The 27,533-nt window shown below is 55.8% G+C and overlaps 10 protein-coding genes across 10 annotated transcripts; 3 read left to right on the top strand and 7 right to left on the bottom strand.

The window, feature by feature from the left end:
• Nucleotides 1-575: 575 nt before the first annotated feature.
• On the bottom strand, nt 576-2,318 carry K452DRAFT_297826 (uncharacterized protein; the record flags this gene model as incomplete). Its single annotated transcript, XM_033542063.1, has 3 exons — nt 576-2,112; nt 2,169-2,245; nt 2,301-2,318. The coding sequence occupies 3 exons, from the start codon at nt 2,316-2,318 to the stop codon at nt 576-578; spliced, it is 1,632 nt and encodes a 543-aa protein (XP_033398275.1).
• An 815-nt stretch (nt 2,319-3,133) lies between these two features.
• On the bottom strand, nt 3,134-5,019 carry K452DRAFT_226432 (uncharacterized protein; the record flags this gene model as incomplete). Its single annotated transcript, XM_033536826.1, has 4 exons — nt 3,134-3,226; nt 3,280-3,467; nt 3,527-4,640; nt 4,960-5,019. 4 exons carry the CDS (start codon nt 5,017-5,019, stop codon nt 3,134-3,136), a joined length of 1,455 nt encoding a protein of 484 aa, XP_033398274.1.
• Nucleotides 5,020-5,790: 771 nt separating this feature from the next.
• On the top strand, nt 5,791-6,572 carry K452DRAFT_286988 (uncharacterized protein). Its single transcript, XM_033540399.1, has one exon. The coding sequence runs from the start codon at nt 6,142-6,144 to the stop codon at nt 6,295-6,297; it is 156 nt and encodes a 51-aa protein (XP_033398273.1). The 5' UTR covers nt 5,791-6,141; the 3' UTR covers nt 6,298-6,572.
• Nucleotides 6,573-13,111: 6,539 nt separating this feature from the next.
• Nucleotides 13,112-14,590, bottom strand: K452DRAFT_286985 (uncharacterized protein). Its single transcript, XM_033540398.1, has one exon. The coding sequence runs from the start codon at nt 14,383-14,385 to the stop codon at nt 13,174-13,176; it is 1,212 nt and encodes a 403-aa protein (XP_033398272.1). The 5' UTR covers nt 14,386-14,590; the 3' UTR covers nt 13,112-13,173.
• Nucleotides 14,591-15,143: 553 nt separating this feature from the next.
• Nucleotides 15,144-16,539, bottom strand: K452DRAFT_286984 (uncharacterized protein). Its single transcript, XM_033540397.1, has one exon. The coding sequence runs from the start codon at nt 16,494-16,496 to the stop codon at nt 15,441-15,443; it is 1,056 nt and encodes a 351-aa protein (XP_033398271.1). The 5' UTR covers nt 16,497-16,539; the 3' UTR covers nt 15,144-15,440.
• A 94-nt stretch (nt 16,540-16,633) lies between these two features.
• On the top strand, nt 16,634-18,777 carry K452DRAFT_286983 (glycosyltransferase family 4 protein; the record flags this gene model as incomplete). The annotated part of the gene is made up of 3 exons (XM_033540396.1): nt 16,634-17,030; nt 17,101-17,236; nt 17,287-18,777. Exons 1-3 carry the CDS (start codon nt 16,669-16,671, stop codon nt 18,772-18,774), a joined length of 1,986 nt encoding a protein of 661 aa, XP_033398270.1. The 5' UTR covers nt 16,634-16,668.
• Nucleotides 18,778-19,436: 659 nt separating this feature from the next.
• Nucleotides 19,437-20,987, top strand: K452DRAFT_196625 (uncharacterized protein; the record flags this gene model as incomplete). The annotated part of the gene is made up of 2 exons (XM_033535963.1): nt 19,437-20,051; nt 20,115-20,987. Coding segments are annotated over 2 exons (1,488 nt in total), but the record flags the coding sequence as incomplete, so codon positions are not given.
• Nucleotides 20,988-22,367: 1,380 nt separating this feature from the next.
• K452DRAFT_226746 (uncharacterized protein) lies at nt 22,368-23,956 on the bottom strand (the record flags this gene model as incomplete). The annotated part of the gene is given in 4 exon segments (XM_033536851.1): nt 22,368-22,617; nt 22,634-22,638; nt 22,689-23,316; nt 23,460-23,956. The coding sequence occupies 4 exon segments, from the start codon at nt 23,954-23,956 to the stop codon at nt 22,368-22,370; spliced, it is 1,380 nt and encodes a 459-aa protein (XP_033398268.1).
• Nucleotides 23,957-24,234: 278 nt separating this feature from the next.
• K452DRAFT_318156 (uncharacterized protein) lies at nt 24,235-25,537 on the bottom strand (the record flags this gene model as incomplete). Its single annotated transcript, XM_033544129.1, has 5 exons — nt 24,235-24,566; nt 24,626-24,634; nt 24,703-24,859; nt 24,918-25,113; nt 25,177-25,537. 5 exons carry the CDS (start codon nt 25,532-25,534, stop codon nt 24,417-24,419), a joined length of 870 nt encoding a protein of 289 aa, XP_033398267.1. The 3' UTR covers nt 24,235-24,416.
• Nucleotides 25,538-25,821: 284 nt separating this feature from the next.
• K452DRAFT_249347 (uncharacterized protein) lies at nt 25,822-27,407 on the bottom strand. Its single transcript, XM_033538133.1, has 2 exons — nt 27,113-27,407; nt 25,822-27,052 (listed from the first exon to the last, which is right to left on the bottom strand). Exons 1-2 carry the CDS (start codon nt 27,189-27,191, stop codon nt 26,184-26,186), a joined length of 948 nt encoding a protein of 315 aa, XP_033398266.1. The 5' UTR covers nt 27,192-27,407; the 3' UTR covers nt 25,822-26,183.
• Between the last annotated feature and the right edge of the window lie 126 nt (nt 27,408-27,533).

Genomic DNA, 27,533 nt, shown 5'->3' with positions numbered 1-27,533 from the left:
TTGGCCTTCTTGACTATTCGTTTGCGGTTGGTGTGTTGCGTGCTACTTGCAGCTCCTGATCTAGCTGGGATAACTGTTTCTCTGTAGGGTTAATCTACTTCTTGTAGAGCCGTCGGTTGCGTTTTTTGACACTGTTTGACTTGGTCTCTGTCTGGTCTACGTTTGACATCTTCTGTATGTCTGGACATGTCTTTCTAGACGCGAAAAGTGACACTTCATTACGGAAGACCTACCCGAGGTACCAAGCAAGTGGCAAGCAGCAAGCAAGCAGGCGTCCGTTATGCATTATCACCCAACTCTCCTTTTCTACTTTTGGTCTTAGAAATGCCCGAAATGCTGATCTGCTCCTTCCCAAAAATCCAATCAACCAATCCATCACCAGCTCGTCGTAGTGCCTTCTTCCAAAGCCGCTGTGTATGTACCATGTCATGCCGCTAATTGGCTCTCAAGGGCACCTCTCGCTCTCATGCAGCACAAGCATCTAGCTCTACCCATTAGCTCCCATCCCCACATGCACCAGCCTCCCCCCAAACTTCCTCCGAGCATCCGCAATCTCGGCTCGGAGATTTTCCCGTCTACCCAGGCACCAAGATCCCGTCCTTACACAGCACCACCACCTTCTTGAACAGCCGTCTCCACTCCAACGGATCGCCCTTGACCTTCACGAACCGCACCTCGCTGATATCGCGGTCGATCTTCTCGACGGCAATAGTGCCGTTGAGACCCTGGCTGCGGCCATCCACAGTCTTGACGCGCAGGTATGCTTCGTCGTCGAACCCCTGCAGCGCCGAATCCGGTATCGGCGGCACCGGCACCCCCAGCCGATGCAGAGCCTCGGCCAAGAGGGGCAGCAGGAGGTTTAGCGTCAGCGGCGACAGGAAGCGTGTCAAGCTGTAGGCCGGCACAATGTCGTGGAAGCGGCGCGCAGCCTGTGTCAGAGACAGCGGTACCGCCGGTGCTGGCGTGAATTGGCTTAGGCTGGGGTCTTCGGCCAACCGGTCCATGAGTTCGTGCGACACCTTGGGCTGTGGTGCCGCCGTCGGTGCCCTAACCGGTTGGCTGGCGCTGAACCCCTCTTGGATGGCGAGCCGCGGTGGCCGCTCCCAGTCAAAGTTTGTCTCGGGCATAGGCGCCTCCGGTTGCGTGCTGGCAAAGCGCGCAGGGTACAGGTCCAGTTCCCTGGGGTCGATGTCGCGCGGCTGTGAGGACTGGGAGGCGGTTGGAATCATGTTGAAATCAATGTGGAGACTTTCAATCATGTGCGTCGCAAGACGAACACCGTTGGCTGTGGTCCCGAAGGGGCTAAGGTACGGGTTGCTGCGTGTAAACCAAGGATGAGTTCGGATCTCCTCTAAACCCCAGCGTTCTTTCGGGTTGAGCTTGAGCATGCCACGTAACAAGGAGGCGATGGACTGGGGTATCTTATTCCAAAGTGGATCTTCGGTAGGACGGCCATTGGTCTCAACATATTCATTGAACTCAAAGCTGCGCTTTGTCGGCTCGTCCCACGGCGTGTTGCCGACGAGCAGTACGAATAGCACCACGCCACATGACCAGATGTCTGAAATGTTGGGCTCATATCCAGCCTTCAGAACGTCTGCTCTCTTGTCCCGCTTTCCCACAAGGATCTCCGGTGCAATGTATGGCGGGCTACCGCACACACTGTTGCAGAGCCGCTTCTTGCCACCCATGTTGAAAAGAGCCGCTAAACCGAAGTCTGAGAGCTTCAGGTTCCCATCTGCCGAGAGAAGCATGTTCTCTGGCTTGATGTCCCGGTGTGCCACGCCCTTCGAGTGCATGTAGCCAACGGCGTTGATCAGCTGTGTGAAATAGAGGTGAGCGATGTCCTCGCCAACACCCTCGTCGGCCTCAATCTTGTCGAACAGATCGCCGCCATCGGCCAGCTCCATGGCTATCCATGTGTACAGCCTGTCCTCGCCATGTGACAGGCAGTGTATGATGTTTGTGTGCTTGCCCAAGTGCTTGTGGAGGGTGACTTCTTGCTGAATCTTCTCCGGCTTTAGACGACCGATTCTGAAGGCGTGGTCCTTGTTGATGAACTTGACGGCGATGACTGGACTCGAGGCGTTCAGAGGGACGGCTTTGCGGATACTATTTGCGACGGGTCAGTGGCAGCAGCGCGCGACGAGCTTGCAACGGGGACGTACAAGGCGTATGCGCCCTGGCCAATTGTCTTTGACACGACACGAAAGGGCAGGTTGACTGGCAGCGGCGCCACTTGCGACTTCGAGTTTCAGTCAGCCATTGCTTGGACTCGGGGAGAAGCAACGATCACTCACGTTCGGCGGCGGGCCCATCGTGAAAGAGGCAAGAATGCTGTCTACAGATATGTGGTTTCTGCTGGAGTGAGTGGCATGGTGTGGGCTGTCATGTCACGACAAGCGCCAGGCAGTCGCGCGCCCAGGGCCCAGGTGTCGCGTCAAAAGTCGACGCGATCACGTGCACGTTACATCATCCATAGATTTTCAGAGAAGACTTCGTTGATCCTAGACAGTATGATACATCCCGGCGTTAGAGTCTCCGCCGCTTCCGATTCTTCCGTCCTTCCTGAGGCCCTTCCTCCAACACTCCTAAAGCTGTTATGCGCTCCAACACACCAAAGTTTACGAAAAAGGAAAAGGCAACCAAAAAAAAAAAAGACATAATAATAGCATCAACAAAAGCCCTCTTGTCCGACGCGTCCAATGAAGCTCTTGTTTTAGCCCTCAACTCCAAAAACACCAGTCTAATCCGTTGTGCCGTGATGAGTGCGCAGACCCAGGTCATATCCAGAAGTGGGCCGACGATCGAGTGAACCGATGCCTGCGCTAATATCCCAATTCCTTCATTAACAGAGACATGGAAACAGAAACGAAAAATTTAAGTTTGTTTGCGCTGAGCGGACCAGGGGTCCTGGTCGTTTGTTGGTAACATTGCAAGTGCATCGGCCCTCACGAAGAGGCCGATGTCGATCTGCCGCCCAGTCTGGAGCTACAGACTGCGCCATGCAGAATGTATGTCAGGTAAGCGGGGATGTCTTCCCGCCGCATAGTCGGTAATGACGCCCGCAGGGGTCGGAGCGTGGGATGTCGGCGAAGGCGGTCCATGTGCGCTGCACATGCGCTAGCCCCACTTACGCCGCAGCAACAGCAGCAGCAGCATCCAGGTTGCGGTCACGGATGACCGAAGCGTACTTCGGTTCCCTCATGAACTTGGGGACAGAGTCCTGGATCTGGGAGTTAGTCAATGCGTCACCACATGAAGATGGAATGAACATACACTAGCCATGAGCTTGAAGACAGAGTTCTGTGCCTGGTCGAAGAGAGTGGCAACCTCATCCAGACTGCGAACCATGGCCTCGTCGTCTCCCACAGCACGGGTCATGCGGGCAGCCAAGGCCGTCCGCAAGCTGTGGTCGATGTTAAGCTCACAAGGCGAGCCCGGAGCAAGGAAGGCATTGTAAAGACCTGGGAAGTCCTGTTAGACTCAATTTCGTTCACGTGGTTGCAGTGTAGAAATGACTTACTGTAAGCTGCGGCCAGGGTTTCCCTGATGACCTCGAGCTTGGGCGAGTCCTCGACCTTCTTGGTAGCCCTGTAGCTGTTGAGGAACTCGCGGACATCAAGGTAGAAAGACAAGTTTTCCTCGCAGTGCGTCTCGCGAAGGAATTCCCTGAAAAGCAGGCGCAGGGCAGGGTCGCGAATGATGACAGTCATCCGGTTGGCGTTGGAGTCCCTAGTGGTACCTTCGCGAGGCCTGTTGCCAATGCTATCGCCGTTCATCGAGTTCTTGGGGCTCGATATCCAGCCCGCAACCCTCTGGCCCTTCTCGGTAACGTAGTAAATGGCGCTCTTGGTGGCCTGGAAACGGTTGTTGTTGGGCAGAATCTCAACTGGAGCCATCAGGCCGTACTCGAAGAAGTTAGAGCACATCTCGAATGCCTCTCTCCTGTCGACCATGGTAGAGCAGTCCATGAGCCAATCCACCGCAGACTTGCCGGTGAAAGTGTTCATGTAAATCTTGTCACCAATCTTACGCTCCCTAGCCATCTTGACACCAATCATACCAGTGGAGTACTCGTTCAGCGAATCCGAATCAGCTTGCGCGGTGTTAGCCTTGGCGTTAGGACCTTCAGGGCCAACGAAGCGACGGAACACGACCTCGATGGTGGCGGTGTCGTGGTTGATCTTGTCGCTTCCGTTCTCACGCTCGAGGATGACCAGATGCATGACGTTCCGCGGCGAATCCAGGACCTCGTAGACGTGCTTCTGGTTGATACCGTTGCGCTGGCAGAATCTCTGCAGCACATGCATACCCTTTGGCGTCAATTGCCAAACCGAAGTCTTTGACAGGAAATCCGTCTTGCCTTCGGCCGATTCGATGAAACGGGCCTCCAAGAATTTCTGGCAAACCGAGCGAGCCATTTCCTTCGCCATTGAGAATGTGGTTGTGGTGGTCGTCGTGACAATCCTCGACGGGTCCTTCGGATCAGGCATACGGTTCGATTGCGAGAACTTAAGAGAGCCAAGGTTGGTCATGGCCTCTTCCGAGGTGAAACTGTGGTCGACCTTTTGCCATCTTACGCGGTGCGAGCCCAGCGGCAGGGAAACCATGAGCGTGGAGAAGAGGTCCTTGAAATCCTATTCGCGCACACGTCAGCCTCGTTTGCGGGTGGGTGTGACAAAGGCGAAGGCAAAAAAAGCAATTGCAGCTCGATTCCCCGCCGCGAACACGCTTGCAGCGTCGGAAGCCCGTCGCGTTCCGCAACGCGGAAACAAAGCGCACGAGGCGGCGGGAGAATGCAGTGCGGCATGTGAACGCGAGGCGTAAGACGGGCAGGCGTGAGATGGGCCGCCGCGCGCGCGTGTGTCAATGGCCTCGTCGTTTCGCCGGAGCCGCGAGCGATTGGATGTGCGCGGCGGAGGGCATTGGAAGGGTCAATGGGGGAGGTGCACTTACCCTGGTGAATGGCCGATCGTCGTCGGTCATCCGGAGGAGTCTGGACGAGGTTTGATGCATCTTGCGTTCTTTGACGCTGGGGCTGTCGGAGAGCTGACGGCTGTGGGACGGGGAGGAGTGATCCGAGTTTATAGACTGCCGGCGAAGCTGACGCAGTGCGTGGTCAAAGTCGTCGAGAAGGCTGCTTCGTGCGTCACTCGACGGGCGGCGGGGTGAGCTCGATGGCGGCTGTGGCGTGGAGGGAGTGTGAGACCGGGGTTCCGGATGGGGAATGCTCTGCGTGCGAGGGCGCACCTCGACGGATTGCGAATACGGGTCGTGGTCAGCAGCCTTTTTGGCCTTGGAGTTGCGGTGCAGACGGCGAGAGAGCCAGGCAAAGTCTCCGAGTTGGCCAAGGGCACTGTCGGTCGACTGTTTGCGGGCGTGGTCGGTCGGCGTGGTGGAAGCCGTGTCGGCGATGGGCAGTTTGGGGGGTGTGGTGGTGGAGGAGGAGACTGGTGGTGGGAGGGGAGAGAGAGAGGCAGGCGTCGTATGCGGCATCAGAGGGTCGCGAGGGAGTCTTTTGGCCTAAAGGGTGGGTACGGCGACTAGCCGCCTCGGGGTTGAGCTTGACGACTCGGGCGACCTTTTTCCCAGCAGACGCGGGCCTCAGGATGATCGGACATGGCAAAAAGAAGCCCCGGCTGCATCCCTGGGCCCCTGTGGCTCCCACGCGACAATCCTTGCACGATCGGTCTTGTCACAAGATAAGTGGGTTCGTATTGTTGTCACGCTGAGACGCACAGCCGGGCGGCCATTTGCATCATGCCATGCGCTCTTCTTCTTCAGCAGCGGGTTTCATTTTTTGCGAGGGCGATCTTCTAGAACAACGGGCAGTGGTGTCATGCAGTGGAGCCGTGAGCACATAACAGCGTCTCTTGCCTCACCGCTGCTGTGGGGATCTCCAAGATCTTCATTTCTCTGCCTGCTCTTCCACGTGCCCCCCGCACCCAGACCACGTTGTGCGCGGCCGGGATGCGCCGCACGATTGGTCGCAGGCATGTTCCCGGCCCCCTCTCGCGCCGCCAAATTACCAGGCCCCATCCTTTTATACTTTCAGCCCTCTGCGCCCAAAAATCTCCGAGCGCAGACACACGTGTGGTGCCGCCCGCCGCCCGCGTCCGGCCCTCCCTGCATTCCTGCATGCCCGCTTATTTCCGGGTCGCTGGGCGCCCGCCGCTCCTGGCGCCCTGCGCGAGTCATGCTCCGCCCGCGCTGCCGCCGAGCGACGGCGTCCCACGTGGCCATGCAGCGCGCGCTGCTGCTTCCCTGCCGCCACCGCGAGCCCGTCGCGTGTAGGGCGGGGCCAGCCGTCTGCTGATGTCGCCCAACACGTGCGCTGACGCTGACCAACATGCGTGGCTGCAGTGCGCGCCCCCAGGCCTCGCCAGTCTCGCAATTTGAAATCCCGCACCCTCGATCGACATTGCCCTGTATAGCGACGCCCGTCCCTAAATCTACAACCACGCGGACGACAACCGCCACTTAAGTCCGGAGACACCGCCAAGCCAAACCAATCGCCCGTCCCGCCCCAGCCCTGGCGCCCGCCAAGCCCAGCCACTAGTTTTTTTTTTCTCTCGCAAGCTCGCTTTTTTTCTCTTTTCTTCTCTTCTCGGAGCTCACCGCCAGCTCGCCGTTCGCTCGGCAATCCTACGATCTCCCGAAGCCTAAACCCAACCCCGCGAGACCCCTTCACACGTCAGGAAGGATTTCCGCCCGCTTCCCTCCCTAGCTACCAAGACAACATGTCATCTCGCCCGCCAATCTCTTGCGCCATCCCTTGTTCAAAAAAAAAGTTGGGGTCCGATCATGCATCTTCTGATCGGCCTGATCTACGCCCTCTGAAGTTGCTAGCCCCCCCTCCCCTTCAGGTACCACAACACTTGGACGCGTCTAATGTAAACTCTGTTCTTCTAGAAGACAAAAAAGACCTTCTCACCCTGTCTGTGCATCCTTCTTCCCGCTACGCTAATCTCGCTAGCACTACGCCCTATGACAAACCAGCCACAGCCTAGATGGACACTACTACCTAGTATGCTCAATTCATGATTACTCTTCCAGTAGTCCACCTACGTATGGTCTTGGCTCTATGATGCGAAAAGGAAGTCGAGGCAACTTTGGTTGCATGAAGCTAACTCGACTAGCAATGACAGATGCTGCCGGAACCCGTCCCTAACTTCAATCCACGAAGGATCGATGGCTACTAACTAAATCTCATTATCAGTCGCTAGCTCTTCCTAGGCAATGCTGTTTTAGTGCTGTTCCTGCCGCAGTTCGACAAAAGCCAAGCAATCAACGGCCGCAGATCCGATCGGAGGAACGGGCCACTTGACAACAGCAAGCCCTACTAAAACTCCAACGTACTTCATCACATCTTTTCATTTCTCTCTCTCTCTCTTTCTCTCTTTCTCTCTTTCTCTTTCTCTTTAGCGCCCTCTGTAGGAAAGTCCCTCACAAGACAGCGTTGGCCAAATCTGTCACTCTATAGGCTCAAGAACCACTCTATTCCATCACATACGACCATAGGTCACAGAATACAAGGCATCCCGTCCGCTCTGCCATCTTTAAGCTGTGAACCGGCTGATTAGTAGTTAGGTGGGTGACCACTAGCGAATCCCAGCTGTTGTATGTTTTTTATTTTTTGTTTCTGTATATTCTGGCCACGCAGAGAAACGAATTGTACGTCATATGTCTTGTTTTGGGACCTCGTCGTTCCTTTTTTCTTGCAAAAAATGCTTCCGCTATGCATGCTGAATTCAGCGTTGTCACTTGTCCTTTGTCCGTTGTAACGTCTCTCACCCATACCAGAAATTCACCATTGAGAGAAGCCGGCCAATCAGTGCCCCACGTCTAGCCGAGGCCTGGGCCCGCGCAATTCGCATTGATTGGCCGGCTTCGGTCAACGGTGAACTTCGGATAGGTAAGGGACGTTAATACAGTACAAAAATTAAGGAAGGACATGCCTAACTAGGCCTAGTACGTGGTACACCTTGCATCTACCTCGATCGGGAGATGGCGCAGAAGCCTTTTTTTGATAAGAGTCATTGGAGAGCAATGCTTAGTATGAGCCTGAGTCAACAAACAATCTCTCCCAGACTCCGGAGACGACTCGGCGCCTGAGACGCCATTGGATGGTCGAGACCACACTACGACTCACGAGGGACAACTCGGAGGCACTAAGAAGCCACCGGCTTCCGATCACGCAGCCTATTCGGGATTAGTATAGCTCTGCCATTGCGTTGCCATTGTCAGCCTCAAACGCCGTTCACCAAGCCATGAAGGGATACTCCGATCTCTGTATGTACCTCGGGTGGCTTATCCCGTCAGTGGCTACGGAAGTATTCCGCCCCCTAGTCTTCCAGCGGAAGTCTGATCTAAACTGGATAACATCTTCCTATGCATTCTCGACAAGCCTTCTCAACTTCCCAAAATTCCGGAAAGGATGTCCGTTGCGTGGAGGTTGAGCCACAGATTTGACTTTTCCGAGCCGTAGAAGGGAGCTACTCGAAACGGATGCAACGTAACTACGTAATCTTCCTGATAGTCTGGCCTGACTCTTGCAGTATAAGCGTCGCTTACTGCGGATTTTGAAAACAGATCGTGTCAGGTCTTCGATGCCCTGGTCCAAGAGCACTAGCGCTCATAGCCGACCGAGGCGTGTCGGTGCTCGTTGTTTGACGTGTGGACGGAATTCAGGCGGCCGACAAGGCTGTCGAGATCTCAACGGTCAAGCTCTAGAGCAACCAACGCGGTGCGCTGGCTTTGGAGCTTCGACGTCTCGAGGATAGCTTCCGTAAGGCGTCCTCCCCTTCCACCATGGTGTCCCCGTCGAGTGTCGGCTAAGGTTAGGCCTACGATCGGAGAAGGCGGCACCGGACTTTTGGCCGAATGGCTTCCCCAGACTTGGTGGTCCCTGAGAGGACAGAAATAGGACAATTACCGATCGGCATGCCGAACGTCTCAGCGGCATGGCTGATGCACACTCGTACGAGTGGGTGCGAACAGTGCAGGTCGGTAACCCTGTCTGTACCCCGTCGCCTTGTCCCATGCCTCGACCTCTTCACCCCCGACCTCCTTGGGCGACTCGCGCGAGCTCGCGCACTCTATCAGAAAAAATTACCCTGTCCCGCCCCTGCGTGGATACGAATAAGGATACTCGGATTGCTCGGTGGAGGTGAAACCGCGAAGTCCGGCCGTTGGATCCGCTCCAGACATGCTTGGGTTTGGCTTGAAATCACGAGACGGGCGCTAGGCCTAGCGGCCCTTGGAGTGACGATCAGGTTCTTTCCGCATGACTGACTTTAGCGAATTGCGGCATTCGGACCCGGCAAGCCACCGCCACAAACAGCCTACATGAATCGAACGAGTCGTTGCCGCAGCGCTCATGGAAACATGACGCTTGGCCACTTTCCTTTTCGAGTAGTCTAGCCTGGCCGTCTACGCCGGAGCAGGCTGACGCGGCGGGTAACGTACGCTGCCTGAAGGAGTCCGATGCTGCTTCAAACGCTGAAGATCTTGGCCTAGAATTGGGGCTGGAGCGGCACCCGGCTCATCCTTTGCCTGAGACACTTCCGGCCCCCTTAAGCCGCTCCCTAGTTCGGCCGGGTCGACCTGCGGCGACCAGTGCACCACTAAGAGGGCCGAGACGCCGTGCTGACAGCTAGGTGCGTTTCCTAACGTCTGGTCAAACGGGAGCCAAGCGTACGGGTGGCATCAGAAATCAGCCCATCGGTGACGCATCAGAGACCAATGCGGGCACGAGGTATGTACCTGCCAAGGGCACCACTTGTCCCGTCCCACAGTGCGTAGCCTTAGCCTCTTTTGACGCCTGCCATATGCGCAAAGGCAAGGCTAGAAGTCATGCGCGACAGTGCACAGTACGGCTTTCTGTGAGCTGTAAGGGACGTGTTCTTCAACAAAACAACCCTCCTGCATGCCCCTTGCGCCATGAGCACGCCGCAACAATGTCAATCGGCATGAGAACTAAATGAAAGGCAATTGTACATTTCATATCGATGCCAGTTACCTCGCCGTGGAACAAAAACACATTTACCGCTTGCCTGGGGCGCTCTGTAAGGTGAGCGGTAGGAATTCATCCTGCTCCATTTCAACTGTGGAATGACATACAGTACCCCATTGAGATTGACAATTGCTACCATGGTAGAAATTCTCGACAAACCGAGCTGGTTGATGGATGACTGATTGATGATGGTGGTAATGGAAAGAAAGACACCAACCGTGAGCAGCTTTGTAGCTATTCCTGCACACTGCTTTATGATTTTATCAACCCTAGTGCGTCTGTTCAATTGCGACTTCCAAGTTCTTAGTACTGACCAAAGGTTCCTGCAGGTATCTTACCCTTACGTATCTCTGTCGCCTGAAGCCTCCTCTTCGCCGTCCTCGATCGCTCGTCCCCAATCATCTATCCCGATCGCCCATTTCATTCGCCATGGTACAGAAGGTGCATTGATGTTGCTCCTCAGTGTGGTCCTGATGGGCGCCTCCTCGACAGATCAAGCGTATCACTACCGTACACACTCACGACCGTCAAAGCATTCCACACCTACCATAAGTGAAGTGTAGAATGAGGTGTAAAATCCTCATAATGCGATGGTACGAATTATTCAATGCCAACTGGATTCGCTGCAAGCGACAGCTCGCTACCGGCGCCGAGGCTTCGGCCAACAACGAACTGGTAAATGGTACTCGGGACACTTTTGGTGTTCGAAGTGAACTGACGAACAACATTAAGGACTTTATAGCACACTTCAGCTATTGCCAACAAGAGTAAGATCTACACCGAACCATGAAGGCCGCGTCAGACAACAGTCCATCACCAAAAAATCATTGGCTCCGGCTCCACGTCCGGAAGCTTCAGGCCATGAGCCGCAAGCATACCACATAGGCTTTAGGAACCACCCGGGCGGAAGCACCTCCTCAAACCAGCAAAGATATGGTCATCACCGGGAAATCCTATAGCAATTAGGCAGGGGCTCTAACAGGTTTTAGGACTACAATGACGATCACCAATAATGTTTCTACTCCACAAGTTATCGTCCACATAGTTATCATTGGTAGCCCTGTGTTTTTTATTGTTCAGAAGACACGATATGCATAAGAATAACCCTGTAGCATAGGACAATCAATCTGGATTCCGTGAAGATCTTAGCGTGCCGATGAGCGAGGTTCCCATATTTTTTGCTTTTTATGTGATCTGCACTTCGGAGCTTCCACATGGATCGCCGGGGATCGCGATGGATCAGCGAGGATCGCCCATCCGCGGAAAGACATTCCGTGGAGTTAAGGTTGACGAAGATGCAGTGTGGCATATGTGAGTCCGACCTTGATGTATGGTCATAAATATATTTAGGTGTATACAACCTGTCAATCATCGACCGTATGGGAGTCCATTTATGCCATGTTGAGATGGAGTCTTACGTCCATATGAAGAAGTGTCTAGAGGGTTGCAACAGGAATGTTTTTATCTGTATCTGAAAGCAGTTGTATAGTCACGGACCTTACATGATCGGCTAGACAGGGCCATATTCGACAGGACCTGAATTTTTTCATCACGCGGCTCCACAGCTGCAAACCTGTATATGAAGGCCTTATGCTTTTGTGATTATATGGAACTCATGTTACTCTAATCATAGGCTGTAAATCAGGCACCGGAGAAGTAGAGCGTTATTTCACCTTTGTACATAACTAGGAACCGGCCTGCTTAACAGTGAGCTTGACCGAGCCAACCAAGAAGCGGGTTGCTTTTTCTACGCCTAAGGAAGCCGTCAAACACTGGTAGGTTAGGCTTCCAAACATGAACACACGGATGACGGGTCACTGCTCTCCACAATTGTGATCACTAATACGTCCCCAACTATCATACTCGGAGAGAAACCCGCTCAAACTAAACTAAATATAAACTTCTTAAGACAGCTTGGCAGTTAGCCAGTGTAGGTTAAGATGCCCGCTGCCCATCAGATAAGTTTTCGGTGGTACAGACTATTTTTTGGAAACAGTCCGCCAAAAGCCTCGCAAGTCTACGCGGTCGCCCGCGCAACAAAGGGACCGAAAGCCAGCCTTGACTAGAGACGACGACCCGTGTCTGGGTGGGCGGCCGCTCACTGTCTGCCGGGCCTATGGAAACCCCGCATCTCCACCCGTCCGGGCGCCTTGCGTAAGAATGGCAGCCTCGTGGAGTCTAGAGCGATGCATATTCGGCTCCAGGCAATAGCGCAACCCGAACGATACACATTCACAGAATGTACAGCGAATTGCTATAATGAAACCCTACCATAGAGGCAATTAAAAGAGCAAAAATTCAGTGGTAGGACGTGACGCTCATCCAGAAAGAATAGCATAGAAGGACTAGAAGTCTTCAAGCTTCTGTCATATTCATCTGAGCACCGTCGCTAAGTCTCAAGCTACACAATCGAGACTGATGACCGACAGAACTTCCGGCAATGTGGCACGGTTGGAGGCGGCTTGTTTACCACAAAAGTGGTGCAAGTTAAAATCCCGTCACGGAGGGCAAATATATTAGCTAAATAAAAGTTAGAACTGGAATACTTCTTTTTCAATCTTAGAGAAGATTTCAGTCAGCTAGATCGAGTATAGGGTTTTGACAATAATCCGAAAGAGCTCCTTGTAGCCCCGGGATATGGCTAACGCCTCCACCACAGCATGCCATTGTCAGCATGGAAGCCCTTTGAAATAGCTCTCTCTTAACCAACCTCTCAGTATCCTATGTTACTCATCCTATGAGGAGCTTCAGCCATACCTTGACTCAAGTATCAAATAATATGAAAAGGATATACTTATCCTACTGCTTAAGGCAGTTTCGACTATCGCTTTGCCTCGGCTTAGAGATATTTATTCTTCTAGTTATGTAATTAGACCAGTCAGTATACATCGCTGTAGGTGTCCGAAATTAAGCAATTATCAAAATAGAAAATGATTTAGCAGTGATAAGAGTACCCGCAGATATAGCATCAACGTGAGTATACTACGCCCGTGGATTTACTTGCTGCGATTTATTAGCTTCATTTGTTCAAATAATTCAAGGGAATAGAGTTATACATTATACTGATTAAGAAGCATTTCCCCAAATTACCCCCCCCCCCCGGCGACAAATCTCACCACTCTAAACACCAAGCTCTCCACACTCCCACAAACACCCTAAAACGGTCGCCCCGAAGAGCCCCATTGAGGCGAGGGTGAAGGCGTGATAAGCTTGTTCCCATGGTTCCTCAAGTGTTGCTTCTGCTCCTCCAATGACGCAAACGAGACAATACCACAAAACGGACACCCACGAAGATGATTATACGAAAGCTTTGTCTCTGGATCTTCACCCTGCCGACTCTGCTCCCACGCCTTGATATTCGGGGATGGCGGAACCTCACCCACCATAGCAGCGTCTGCCCTACCAAGACACAGAGCCGCAGAACGACTGCTCTCAGGACTCAGAAGCCCCACGACGGATACGCCGGTGCTGTTACTGCTGCCGCTGTATGCGTACTTCTCAGTGATATCCGTCCGTATATGCGGAAGCTTGTTACGGGGCGCAGATACCGTTGCGGCCGCCCTTTCAACCAAACACTCCCCGCAGAAGAAGTGGGCAGCCGACTCCTCGCCCATCGCACCCAGCATCTGCACGACCTGCTTCGCCGTCGGGCGGTCCACCAGCCGCGTCTGCATCATCGCAAACGTCGCCGCCAGCACGGGGGACATTTCGCTTGGCAAGCCCGCGCCAGCGCCCTGGACGAACGGTGCAAGAGCATGTAGGATGCAGGCCGCATGCTCGCTGAACGTGAAGCCGCTCACGCTAGGATCGATAGGGAGGCACTCCTCCGGCAGCAGCACTGCCAGCATCTCGACGTACACGCAGCCCAGCGAGAAGACGTCCGACCTGCCATTGCGCGGCCCATGGTCATGCACTTCCGGCGGCTTGTACTTGTACGTCCAGCCGGTGGCCGTGTCGTCCGTGGTGCTCTGGTCCAGGGCGCTGTAATCGAGGGAGGTGCCAAAGTCAGTCAAGATGACCGAGGCCTGGTGGATCAGGATATTGCTGGGCTTGATGTCCTTGTGGCGGACGGCGTGCTCGTGAATGAACGCCAGACCAATGGCCAGGCACCCGAAGGCGCGCTCCAGCGTCGCGCGCGCTGGGCCGTCTAGCCGCTGCGATCCGTCGTGGATGCCGTCTAGGAGGTCGCGCAAGCTGCCGGCGTCGGCGACGGGCGAGAGGATCAGTCCAAAGTTCCGCGCGCAGACAAATGTCGCTTTGACCTGAATGATGTGCCGGTTTGGCTTCAGCCGGTTGATGATTCCGAATTCGTTTTGGAAGAGCTTCCGAAGTTCTTCTTGCCGCGAGATCCCTGGGAACCGGTACATTTTCCTGGCATATGCTTTTTTCGTGGTCGTGTCTTCCACTCTGTCGACTATGGCATAAGATCCTATACCTAGGCCCTCGCCACTGCGGATCCAGGGGAGCTCAGACATCTTCTGCACAATGTAGTGAGGGGACTCTTGGTTTAGTGCAGGCATCTTGACAGGAAATCATGGATAACTATAGTGGATAGTAAGGGTTAATATGACGACTGAGCAGGAGCGTGTTCATAGAACGGATATGAATGAGGATATATAATAAGAACGAGCAGGATAGAAAGTATGTGGGGACCCAGTAAGATGACTGTAAACGAGCACGAGAGGCAAATTGAGGAGACCAATAGTAGCCTAGTAACTCAGCCTCGCTCAGCTGGGAAGATACTCTGTCGGGTTGAAGGACTCCTTGTCCCAGGACTGGCTTGCATTACTGCGCCACACACTGTACGACTCAAGAGTCGAATGGTGATTCGGCGAGTTTCTCCGTATCTAATGGAGTTCTGTTGCCTTCGGAGCTGACATTTATTGCCCAGGTATTTGGGATAACCTAAAGTTAGAAGACTGGTGAGCCAATGCCGGCTGCAGCTTGACTGATGCGCCTGGGGTAAATCAATATTAGAGAACACAAGGACAAAGGAAAACAGCTGTGCGTCTCCAAGTTGGGGTGGAGATGCCTTCCGGCTGGTTCTGAGCCTTCTGGTTGTCGTCAACGTGTCATCTCGACCCGAACCCCCGAAAAGAGTTCAGTGTGTGTTTTCGATCTGAAAATCCCGGTGGGTAACTGCCGAGCTACCAATCCTGACATTTGTAAGACTTCTTAGCCTATATGGATGCTGTTTAGTCAACAAGCCTTGAACTTCTACGTGTCTGCTCGGATTTTCCTTAGCATCTGTAACAACTTTGTTCTACGACGGTTGACAGCCAAATATCAGTGATGCACCTTGGAGGCATGTACTTCACTTCTTTATGTACTGCCGCAGTCTCTAACGGGGTTCTAAACCCTCAAACCTCTCGGTGCCAAGAACCTCTGATACTCGCGCGCAGGTTCGCTGAGTTCCCGTTCCTTATGCTCCTTTAGCCTCTGGCTTCCTAACATCTACCATGACTCTTTTCGGCTTAATACGGCGCTTGCAGCTCTCTGGTGGCATCTTGAGAGGATACATTTTATCCAGGAGCACGTTGCCGGCAAACGCAAGGACCGTACTGCTAAACCAGTAGATCATGATGGCAGCAGGCACCTTGAGAGTCAGTGGAAAGATTGCAAGCGATCCACTCATCAGCACCTTGCGAAGAGTCTCAGACCTCCCCTTTTTGGGCACAGCTTGCGAGGCAGGCCCAATGCGTTTTGAACTATGCCAGAGAGTAAAGAGGGTCGCTCCCGAGACTAGAGCCGGGAGCGCCATGGTGGGATCTGCAGCCATGAGATTGGGAAACCAGAGGGCGCCCTCGGTAGCAAGTGAGGGCTCGAGCCAGGGAGACTGGGCGACTTGTTGGACGAGGGAAGTGCCGGCATCGACCACAGCGTCGGTGCCAGGTGCTGCCGCCGCCGCTGTTTCTGTCTGGCCAGTCTCCGGACCCCAGATCCATTCAAGCAGCATCCCGAGAAAGCCCTTGCCTGACCCTGCCATGCGGCGTATCGTTTCGGCCAGCGTCAAGAAGATGGGCAACGAAGTCAAGGGCAGCATACGCTTCCACAACTGACACCTCCATCGCTTGTCTATGACCATGCTATGTTGACGCATGGCATTCTGGGCGGCCGTCTTGGCTTGCCTGGGGCCCTTTTGGAGAAGCTCAGCTTCGGTCGTGGCTCCGGCATGGGCGGCGGCGGCTCGCTTCAGCGGGACGGTGGAGACGAGGCGCAACTGAGCCGTGCGGGCGGGCAGGTAAAAGAAGGGGAAGATGAATAAGCCGCGCATGACGAGGGCGGAGACGGGGATGGCGTAGGCCCATGACACGCCGGCAGCGTGGAGGGAGTCGAGGAGGAGGTGCGGCGGAGCGCAGATGACGTCGAGCACGGCGCCGGCATGGCGGCGGGCGGGGGTGGCATGGAAGCTGCGACGCGAGAGGGGCGACGGACGGAGCAGCAGCTGGCGGCGGAGCAGCAATGGCGGGGGGCGCATGGCAGCAGAGAGGTGATGGCTCAAATCAATGAGGGGAGAAGCGTATTTCTGAGCATCGGCTCGGCCCGAGTGGTGGTCGGGGAGATCGCAAGGCGGAGCTTGAGCCACATGATGCATGGCTTGATTCCTCACTCTGAACACCTATGCGCTCTCAAGTATACGAGCAGGAACCATGATACCGCCCGCGATCCTCCTCGCCGCCTTGCCGCTCGCCCTCTGGCGCTCCGACTCGCCGCTCAGCGCCGCTCTGGCCAAGCTCTGTACGCTGCTCTATGTCGCAATCCGCGTGCTGCCCCTCGTCGTCAGGCTGGCCGGCATTGGCCTGGGCAGACACATCCGTGCCAGGACGCAGCCGCGGAGGGAGCTGCTGCTGGCCAGGCTGGCAGCCGACGAGAAGGAGTACAAGGCCAAGCAGCAGAAGCGGGGCGAAGACGACGACTGGGAGAAGGTCGACCAGTCCTCGGGCTCGTCGTCGCCGGCAGACGTAGTCGACAAGGAGTGGAAGGGCGTCGTTGGCTTCTTCCATCCCTTCTGGTAAGCAAGCTCGCCCGTGGCGCCTGCCGCCCTTGTCCACGACACCCCAAACTGACGCGTTACACTACAGCAATGCGGGCGGCGGCGGAGAACGAGTGCTCTGGGCAGCTATCCGCACCACTCAAAAGCGCTATCCCAATGCCCTCTGCGTCGTATACACGGGAGATCACGACGTCGACAAGGCCGCCATTCTCCAACGAGTCGAGGTAAATTTGGCAGCCCGCTTGCGAGCAAACGCCCCACTGACACCCACCAGGACCGCTTCAACATCCACTTGCACCCGCCCACCGTCGCCTTCCTCTATGTCTCTACCCGCCACTACGTCCTCGCCAGCACCTGGCCTCACTTCACCCTCCTGGGCCAATCGATTGGCTCCCTGATCCTCGCCCACGATGCCCTCTCGCTGCTCGTGCCCGACATCTTCATCGACACCATGGGCTACGCATTTGCACTCGGACTCTGCAAGTTCTACTTCCCCTTGGTTCCCACGGGCGCATACGTTCACTATCCGACAATCTCCACCGACATGCTCGACTCACTGAGCGCCACGGACCTTGAACGGGAGGGCAAAATTCGGGGCGTGAATTCGGGCGCCGGACAGGGCATCAAGGGCACATTGAAGAGATGGTATTGGCTTCTCTTTGCCAAGTTGTACAGCGGGGTCGGGGCGTTTGTGGACGTGGTCATGACCAATTCCTCGTGGACTCAGAAGCACATGGAGAACCTCTGGGGCCCAAGGCCGGAGCGGGTTTCGTGCTTCGATTCCTTGGTGCTCTCGCACGCGCTGTCACGCAAGGGAGTTCCCACGGAGCACGCGGTATATCCGATCGAAGTCGTGTTCCCACCCGTGGCCGTCGAAGAGCTGGAGCAGCAAATCGAGGTGTCGGAGGCGACCGAGGCGGAGCGAGGACCCTACCTTCTCTACATTGCGCAATTCAGGCCGGAGAAGAACCACCAGCTGATCCTAGACGCGTTTGCCGAGCTGCTGGGTACGTGGCCCCAGGAGTCGGAGAAGCCCAAGCTGGTGCTGATCGGCTCCGTCCGCAACCCCGAGGATGCAACGCGGGTGTACAACCTGCGGCTGCTGGCCCACGAGCTGCGGGTCAAGGAGTCGGTCGAGTTCATCTGCGACGCGACGTGGGCGCAGATTCTGGCATGGCTGGGGCGGGCGAGCGTAGGCATCAACGGCATGTGGAACGAGCACTTTGGAATTGGCGTGGTCGAGTACCAGGCGGCCGGGCTGATCAGCGTGGTCAACGACAGCGGCGGGCCGAAAGTGGACATAGTGACGGAAGTGGACGGGGAGGCGACGGGTGAGTTGGGCGGGGCGGTTGTTCACGAGTGTTTGCTGACTCGGCAGGTTTCCATGCCACGACAGCGGGCCAGTTCGCCGAGGGCTTCAGGCGGGCGCTCGGGCTGTCGGGGCCAGAGCGGGTTGCGATGCGTTTGCGGGCGCGCCGCAGCGCAGGACGCTTCACGGAGGCGGAGTTTGCGGCGCGGTGGGCGCGACAGATGGAGCGGCTGGTGGAGGTGCAGCGGGCGTTGGGTGGTTGAAATTAAGGAATGGAATGGTGTTGGCATTGGTAGGGATGTCGGGGGCATCAGCCCTAGGGCGCGGCCGCGTGGTCGGCGGCCTCGTTTATCGCTAGATAGATCAGTCGAAACGCAAGCCTCACCGAACAACAATGAGGCGGGCGACGCATCATCTCGCTTCTCCCGACGGCCCACGACAGCGCGGAGTTAGCGGATTCGGCAGGCTGCCGACATGAGACCCAAGCAAAGGGTGAGGCGGTGTGCGGCGAGAGACCAGCAGAGCGTCCTGGCTTGTACAGCGCCCGCCTCAGGATCCTTGCGTCAGAAGCCATCGAATTCCTCGCCCTAGCCGGTGATGCAAAACACTACGTCCTGCCGCAACCGTCGGGCGATCCGGTGGTACCTGCAGGCGCTCGCTTTATCATGCTTCCGCCGCGCTCCTCTGGAGCCATGACCCTTCAAAGACCACAGGTACCCAGCCCCCCTGCCACTGACTCGGCCTGACTGCCTTTGTGACAATGCTAACCCCTCGTCAGCCTTTATCCTATGGCCTCGCAGACCCACGACAACTCCCGCCGCGCCTCCCAGATGTCCTACGAGGCCTCTGACGGCGCCTCCCTGCGCTACCCCGTCGCACAGCCGCCCGCCGAGACGTACCACCGCCGTCCTGAGCTCATGGGTGTCCGCCGCAAGAGGAGCGGCTCCGAGTTCCGCGAAGACCACCCCCACGGCTTCGGCGCCGCCCCCGACGACGACGAGGCCCGCAAGGCCATCGCCCTGGACCAAGGCAAGACGCTGCTGACCGACGCCGACATCCTCTCCGATCTGTGCTCGTGGATAGAAAAGTCGTCCAAGGGCCACAAGGGCGCCCGCCTCGCCCACAACTTTGCCCAGGCCACCTCGTACCCGCCCATCACCAAGCACTCGCTGAGCGAACTCGACATTGGCGCCATCATCAACAACCCCAAGCTGCGCCATGACGTTAACTTTGACCGCGAACTCCACTTCAGGCCCAACTTTGACGGTGCCAAGGGCAAGTTCAAGCTCAAGACGGCCGAGGAGTACTGGAATGCCCTCGCGGCCGAGCTGGACCTCTACGGCTTCCTGCTCAACGGTGCCACGACTCTCACCTCCAAGCAAGGGGCCTCCTGGTCGCGCATCGTCCAGATTGCGCAGAGGAGGATACCGTTGATGTTCGACGCCATCAGGGAAATCATAAAGAGTTTGGTCCCGGAGAGAGATCAGAGCAGGGTCGACGAACAACTCGACACCCCGATGCTGATGCAGCAGATCAGTAAAGGCGTGTGCGACCTGCCCAGCGTAGCCAAGTGGCTTTCTCATCTTTTGAAGGCTCACTGCGCTCCCGTCCGAGATGAGTGGGTGGACAAGATGGTCCAGCAGATCGACGACGGCGCGCAGACTGGCAACGGGCGATCTTTGGTTGGCGGCTTGAGGGAGCTCCTGGGAATCCTCGAAGCCATGAAACTGGTAAGTCAGCGACAGCCTGTTAGTCTCGGGGAGTCTTTTTGTTTTTAATGCTGACCTTGCCAGGATGTTGCAAACCACCAAATTCGCCATCTCCGCGCTCTTTTGATCGAAGACACTGTCAACTTTGAACAAAAGTATCACTTGGATCGGATCTCTCGTCGTCGCATCTTGGTTGAACGGTCACAATGCTGGTTTGCTCAGCACGCAATCACGTCTCGGGGCATATTGGCAGACCAGAGGGCCAAGGACCGGGGCTTGAGGGTGGTCGTCCGGGGCTTGCTCTCGCTAATCACTTCTTCAGACCGACAGGGCTCGTTCCCAGAGACCTTTTACCTGGATTTCGACCGGCTGCGCGTCCTTCGCGCCGAATTCCGCGACCAGGTCTATCTCGGTGTCTGCGTCGACACGTACAAGTCTCTTCTTCGCAGTCTGGGATACAACGGAACGATTTCAGGCCTAAGTCAACAGGCTCTCCGTGGTGCTATTGCCGCCATAGTCTCCGTTAGTGAGGCAACCGGCAGCAATAACAACCAACACTGGCTCGTCAACTTGGACAACATCGCCGTCGAGCTCGTCCGGCAAGCTCTCGCCCAGTGTGGATCCGATTCCGACTACGATGGAGACCTTGTCGACATCACTGTCACGAGGCTGAAGCAGCTCATTCGCGCAGATTATGGCATGGTTTTCCACGAACACGCTGGCAAGCTGAGAGAGGCTCTGATGGCCCGTGTGCTCAAGGCCACCGAATCTCTGATCAACTCGTCGCCCGTTGACATTTTCAATGTCCTAATTACCCAAGGTGGGAGCCCCGTGTGCCGCACCGCACCGGGCGACGTCGAAATGCCGGGTACGGAGTACATTGAAGACATTGCGCGTCGCACCACGCACATAGCCGTCCTGCACTGGCGCATCTGGGGCCCCATCGCCTACGCCCAGACCGCAGCCTTCGCCGCGCTGTCTCAGCCCATGGCCTCGGATGCAGCGGAAGCGAGCTGGAGCCACGATGGTGCAGCTGAGGCGCCCGATGCCGAGAAGCAGCAGCAACAACAGCAGGAGCAGGCAGCTAGGCGGTGGAGCAGCGCCGATGAGCAGCAACGGCAGACGGCAGCGGCCGCAAGCATCGCTGTCGACGCAGGCGGTGCCATGGCGCCGGCTCCATCGGAGCAGAGCGACCAGTCTTCCGACGCCACATCTGCGTCGGGTCTGCCGCCGCTGGTGTATCGGCAGCGGTGATGAGCGCGGCTGGCCGGCCCCCTGACCCGCTGCTCAATGCAGCCACCCTGGGCCTACGCGTCTCCTTTCCGTTTGCCAAATTTCTTTTTTTTTTTTTTTTTTTTTTTTTTTTTGCTCCCTTCCCTTTCCCTTTCGAGTCACGTCATGAGGGGGCACAAGTTCTAACGACTCCCTTTTGTACAAAGCATCATACGTCCGGCTTTGGCGCTTCACTGACCACCACCACCTGGGCGGCTTATCTTGGTTTCTGATACTCTTCTTCTTTTTTTTTTATATTTTTTTTTTTTATATTTTTTTTTATTATTTTCTTGCGATACCAGTATTTCTTCTTCTTTCTCTTGCGCGCGCGCGTTTGCGCCGATTATTTTTTAGGCTTTGCTCTTCTGGCTCTCTCCTCTTTGTTCCGTTCTCGTCTGTCTGTTCTTGGCTTTGGGCGTGCGGTTGGTTTCTGGCTGCACCTGGCGTTGACGCAGCGCCTGGGCGCGGTGGAACATCTTTGCGTTCATCGAGATTGATTAGCGGCATTGTATACCCGGCATCTGGATTATTGCTTTTTTTTTTTTTCTTTTTTTTTTTCGTCTTTTTCTTTTCTCGTCTGTTGTTCTGTTCGTTTGTGGATCTTTTATCATCTCGGCCTGTCGGGCGTTGCTTTCACGTTTGATTTTTGGCTTACACGACCGGGGGTGCGGGAATGGAAAGCCCCGGGCTGCTTTGATTGGCTGGTTGGCTTTGCACCAGAGTTTACGAATAGCTGTAGTAAAATTGAAATAATCAATCTGACAGGAGCTGTGCCGCACCATCCTCATCATCAGAATCATCAGAATCATCATCATCGCCGCCGCTGCTGTAGGGGAGAGAGGGGTGTTTTACTTGGACGCCGATCGTGTGGCGGAGAGGATCAAAGAAAGGTCAGTCAGTCTCCCCCCCCCTGCCGTATATGAAAGCGTGCAATCGACAAGGCTGACGCGTGCGGACTAAGAATCTCAGACACCGACGGGCTCAGAAGAAGCGGCACGCCGGCAGCGCCTGCCCTGTCCTGTCTTGCCCCCAGGAGCACCAGCCAGCCAGCCAGCCAGCAGCAGCCTAAAAGCGCGCCGAAACCTTCGTCTCCGTGTCCTGCAACGCCCACGCAGAGCGCGCCTTGCGGCTCCGGACCCGGTCCGCCTGCGCCGCCGTGAAGCCCTTCGCCTCGACCGCGGGGTTGTAGCCGAGCCCGCTGCGCCGGCCCACCTCGTCGCTGCTGAGGGCGGCGTTGGCGCGCCCGTCGGCGCGCTCGTAGACGGTTACGACGGCGGCGCCGCCGAGGCCGAGGTTGTGCTGGAGGGCGACGTTTCTGTTGCCACTACCACTGCTGCTGCTGCTGCTGCTGTTGCTGTTGTTGTTGCTGCGACTGTCGTCGCCGACAGCCACGAGGCGGTTGTTCGCCCAGCCGCGCAGCTGCCACACCAGCTCGGCGCACTGCGCCAGCCCCGTCGCGCCGAGCGGATGCCCCTTGCTGATGAGGCCGCCCGAGGGATTGACAACCACACGCCCCCCGTACGTGATATCGCCGGCGCGCACCATCTCGTGGGCCCTGCCGGGGGCGCACAAGGCCAGCGCGTCAAGCGACACCAGCTCATTCGCGCTGAAGCAGTCATGCAGCTCGCAGACGCGGACGTCCGAGGCCGACGCGCCCGCTTCGGCCAGCGCGGCCCGCGCCGCCCGCTGCGTCATGCCGTAGCCGACGAGGTCGATGGCCGAGCGCGAGAACAGCGCTGGGCCGTCCGTCGCTAGTGCTTGGCCGGCTATGCGGACGGCTTGGGCCCGTAGCTGCGGGCGCGCGGCGAGGAAGGCCTCGCTGACGAGGATGGCGGCTGCGGCGCCGTCGGACGTGGGGCAGCATTGCAGCTTGGTTAGTGGGGGGGAGACGGGGGCGGAGTCGAGGATCTGGGAGAGCGTGTAGGTGTCCCGGAATTGGGAGTAGGGGTTTTGCGCCGAGTGGGCGTGGTTGACGCGCGCGATTTCGGCGAGGTCGGATGCGGTGGCGCCGTGTCTGGCCGGACGCTGGTGTTAGCCCTCTGCTTGCTGCCCGCTGGGTGGGTGTGGTGTTGAGGGGTACTGTAGGTGTGTGCGAATATGTTCTTGTTCTTGGAGGCGTGGGAAAAGATGGGGGCAAGAGGAAACGAAACGACGCACTTCTCCATATACTCCAGCCCCGCATTGCCAAACAGCTGCGCCGCGCCCGGCGCATTCGTAACCCCCCTCGTAGCCTTCATGACCGCCATCGTCGTGGCCGTCGGCCCCGTGCGATCCTGAAAAAACGACTGCAAGCTCCCAGGGAACATCTTCTCAAACCCCACCACCATGACGCAGTCGGCGGCGCCATGGCCCACCATGGTACGCGCCATGTGCAGGCCCGTCGAGCCCGTCGAGCAGTTGTTGTTGACGTTGTAGACGGGGATGCCCGTCATTCCGAACTGGTAGAAGACGCGCTGCCCGCACGTGCTGTCCCCGTAGCAGTAGCACGCCACGCCCTGGTCCACGTCGTCGTAGTTTATCTGCGCGTCGAGTAGCGCTTTGATCCCCGCTTCGAAGCCCAGCTCCGTGTAGTCGACCTTGCCGCGCGGCTTGATGAACTTGGTCATGCCCACCCCGAGCACGTAGCATGGCTCGCTGGCCTTTTTGTTCACCATTATGCCGGTTGCTGCGCGTTTTCTTTTTGGTCCAATTGATTCAAGACGAGTTATGTTCCGACAAGTCTATGCTATGTTGTACGAAGTATAGCTAAAGGTGGAGTTCAGAGGCGGAGTATATCAGCCGAGGCGTGGTTGGCTTAACCGAAGCTCGGCCCTCCTTCCCCAGTTTTGTCCCTCGTTGCGGAGAACCGAGGCATCATCATCATAAGCCGCAAGGAATTGATTGTTGCATGTCAGCTAGTATCCAACTATGTATGCCAGCATATGCAAGCATGCTGCTAATCAATCATGCCGCAGCTACCAAAGTTTTTAGAAACTATGCTCCTCATCCCCTTCGTGTCTCCCATGGATTCCATATGCCTCCCTTGCCGAGAATAAGAGGACGTAAAGCATGGAACTGTAGCACAAGAAGCCGAGCAAATCATGATGCTCATGGCTCTCTCCTCCACTGCCGGTCTCAATCATCACCTGTAAGGTCGATCACGTCGGCCTTCGCGCGCTTCGTTGGTCGTCCTTCGACGCTGTTCGAAGCCTGCGAGTTGTCTCTGGTACGTTTGCGTGCATTCTCACTCTCAGCTTCTTTCTTGATCAAATATTCCGTGGAGTCCTGTTCATTTTTATCATCAGTGAAGGCTGTACTTATGTGAAACCTAATTAGTATCTTACCTTCTGGCGCTGACGCCGAATCAGCTCCCGCATTTCTGCTCGAGTCAACTCTTCAACTGGTCGGTCTTCAAGCGGACTGGAGGCGGAGTTCGGGGTATGATGTGGAGCGCTTTCAGAGCTTCAACAGAGCGGTACTTGAAACTGAAGATGGCGAAAGGAGAGCTCTTCTGATCAATGTAATCGAAATCTGTGCGTCTGCCTGAGCCACTCGGTATCGGTATGGGTTGATCCAGCCTACAACTATACTAGTTGTCTTGAGAAAACCATGTTTTCTTAGTAGAAGAGGCATTACCCAAGTTGGTGAGAGGTGGCATTTCCTTTCAAAGCTTTTTCTGGGATCTTGTCGATGGAAGCGATTCTATGTCCGCGGCGATTGGAGGAGACATGGTAGCCCAAGTGCTTCACCCTGAGCAACTTGATTTTGATCTCACCCAGAGTATCTACCTTGTGCTTTAAGGAGTCACAGATAACTCGTTCGCTGTCGTCGTCTGGATGTTTGCGTCAGTAACAAAGTCTTTTCCTTAGTAAACTGTAGTTGTGCGAAGCTTTACCGATTGTGATGGCCGAAAACGCGAACTTCTGCATCACCCGCTGCTCCCCTTGATAGCTTCGGATGTCTCCCACTTCCTCGTGACGACAACAATTACCCCGAAACTTTTCCACGATGGTAGTCTGCGAACAGACGTTCTTGCCATCGATATAGATGATGGCGTAAATTGAGTGATTGCGATGGACAAAATTCGGCTGGAACTGCCAATTCACGGTGAAGTTTTGTCCAGATATGGCTTCGATATACTTGATTACTGTGTTCGGAGGATCCTCCGTGGTCGTGTCGACATACTCCTTGACCGCTATGTTGTTCACTCGTACTTCGGCGGTGACGCCAGGTACGCTCTCTAAAATGGCCATGGTGAACTCTCAGCTAGAAGGCGACGATCCATGCATATCCAGGTATGCTTGAATAGTCGAAGCGCGCAAAGTGCAGAGAGATGAACGTAGGGGAAGAACGAATCAACGAAAGAGCTTTGTTTGTTTGGGTTTGCGAACCTAGCAACACGGAGAAAATTTATGTTAAGTGTAAGTGAGCGTGTGAGGTACGCGTGAAATACGCGGCAGGCAACGGACAGTCACGGGATGGAAGGAACGAGTAAGGCACCTCACGATTTCGTGGAATCAGTTCCATCCAAGCTGTCTATAAGCACAAGTTACCATCTTATATCGAATTTCGATTATGCTAACTAGGATACCAGCATGCATTATCCACCGACGATATCAAGGAGCGATGCTAAAGCGACAGATGTGTATGCATTTCGCCCTCGAAATGCCCCTTGGTGTAGCCGCCTCCCTCCGTCTTGATGCGCCTGTAACACCCACTCACACATGAAAGATGAACCCCTAGGCCGTCATTGAAAAGAAAAGTTTCCCACCAAAAAGAAAAATTGAACGCCATTCCATAAGTGATATCGGCAAGAAAGAGAATGAAGCATCATGCAAAATGATGTCTGACGGCGGTGAGATTGAATCCATGCAATGTTGTCGTTTCCAAATGAATGCGTCTTTACCAAGGCCCCACGCGGACTGGTGCACCAAGGCCGTAGGTGCCATTAAGCAGCTGGTCCCGAATCGATTGTTGGTTGCTCTGGCCGGCGCCCGCCTGCGGACCACTGGCATCTCCTCCCATCCAGCCGAGGTGCGAGCGTAGCTCGCTCACAGCCTCTTGCATCTTGTTGCCGGACAATTCGTTGTGCTTCGCGATCTTTTGATCCCAGCCGCCATACTGAATCTGAATGCCTCCGCCTCTCTTTGCAGATTCCCGCACAACCATTGTCCAAGCTTTGGCCATTTCCTCGTAAGCGTCCTGCTTATGGCGGTTGTGCTGATAGGTGTCCCAGTTTGGTAGCCTGTGGATGATCTCTGTCGCGCTGTCAAGGTAGCTCAAGGACGTTGCGGTTTGTTGTTCGTTTGGTGGAAGGAAGTGTGGTGTGTAATCTTTGAGAGCATCGAGGAGCTCAACTAGCGCCTGCTTTACTCTGTTGTATGCGTAGTCGGAGCTGTTGCGGTTTCCGAACGGGAAGGATGCCTGAAGGGCAGATTCGTAGTTGCTCAGCACTTGCAATGCTGATTGGACACTTGGGCGCGGTGCCGTGTTGACCACCTCGTGACCAATATCAGGGTGCCGGTCGCAGATGGACTGGAGAAGGCTCCTCATTTCGTCGGCGCTGAGGGTCTCGAGCATTCGGGACAGGCCTAGCGGACGGCCGGAGACGTTGGTCCGCATACGTTTCGAGCGGGGTTGAGCTTGCGGTAGAGATCGCAAGGGCATAGAAGGCGACGCCGAAGGGGATGCCGACATGCGTTCGTCATTGTCTGCAATATCTTCGTCGGCTTTACGCTTTCGGGAGGCCATGGCGGGCGGCGACGTAAGCACTATGAAAGAAGGAAGGTCAGATCTGGGCAAACATGTCGACAGGGCGGGAGGGGGCATACTAGAGCGGCTTGGCGAAAGTCGGGCGTTCTGAAGGAGATGAGGAGCGGAGAAGGGAGAGGTGGCGAGGATGCTGTTCATGGCGACGTGCCAGAAGAGCGAGACGGGTCGAAGAGTTCAAGCGGAAGAAAAGCGTGGAAGAAACAGCTGCCACCGCTGGCCGAAGCGTGAGGGAGGTGGATGATGCGGTGATGAAAGAACGAGGTGGGAACGCAGGCGGTGGTGTTTAGATGCAGCTAACATCTGCTAGGCCGGCCGATGCCCACGGGTTGGAGCAGCCGCTAGCCGTCCCGAGCCAAGACCGCCGCCCGGCTCTTCGAGAACGTGCCTTGGGCAGTCAAAGAAGAACGGGAGCTGGACAACGGGTACGCTTCTCCACCTGTCGGCCTGCTGCACGTGGGTCAGAGCAAAAGTTCGGTGAAT

This window comes from Aplosporella prunicola, assembly GCF_010093885.1.
Source record: "Aplosporella prunicola CBS 121167 unplaced genomic scaffold K452scaffold_11, whole genome shotgun sequence".
NCBI classification, from domain to species: domain Eukaryota; kingdom Fungi; phylum Ascomycota; class Dothideomycetes; order Botryosphaeriales; family Aplosporellaceae; genus Aplosporella; species Aplosporella prunicola.
This window is presented reverse-complemented; position numbering and strand designations above follow the sequence as displayed.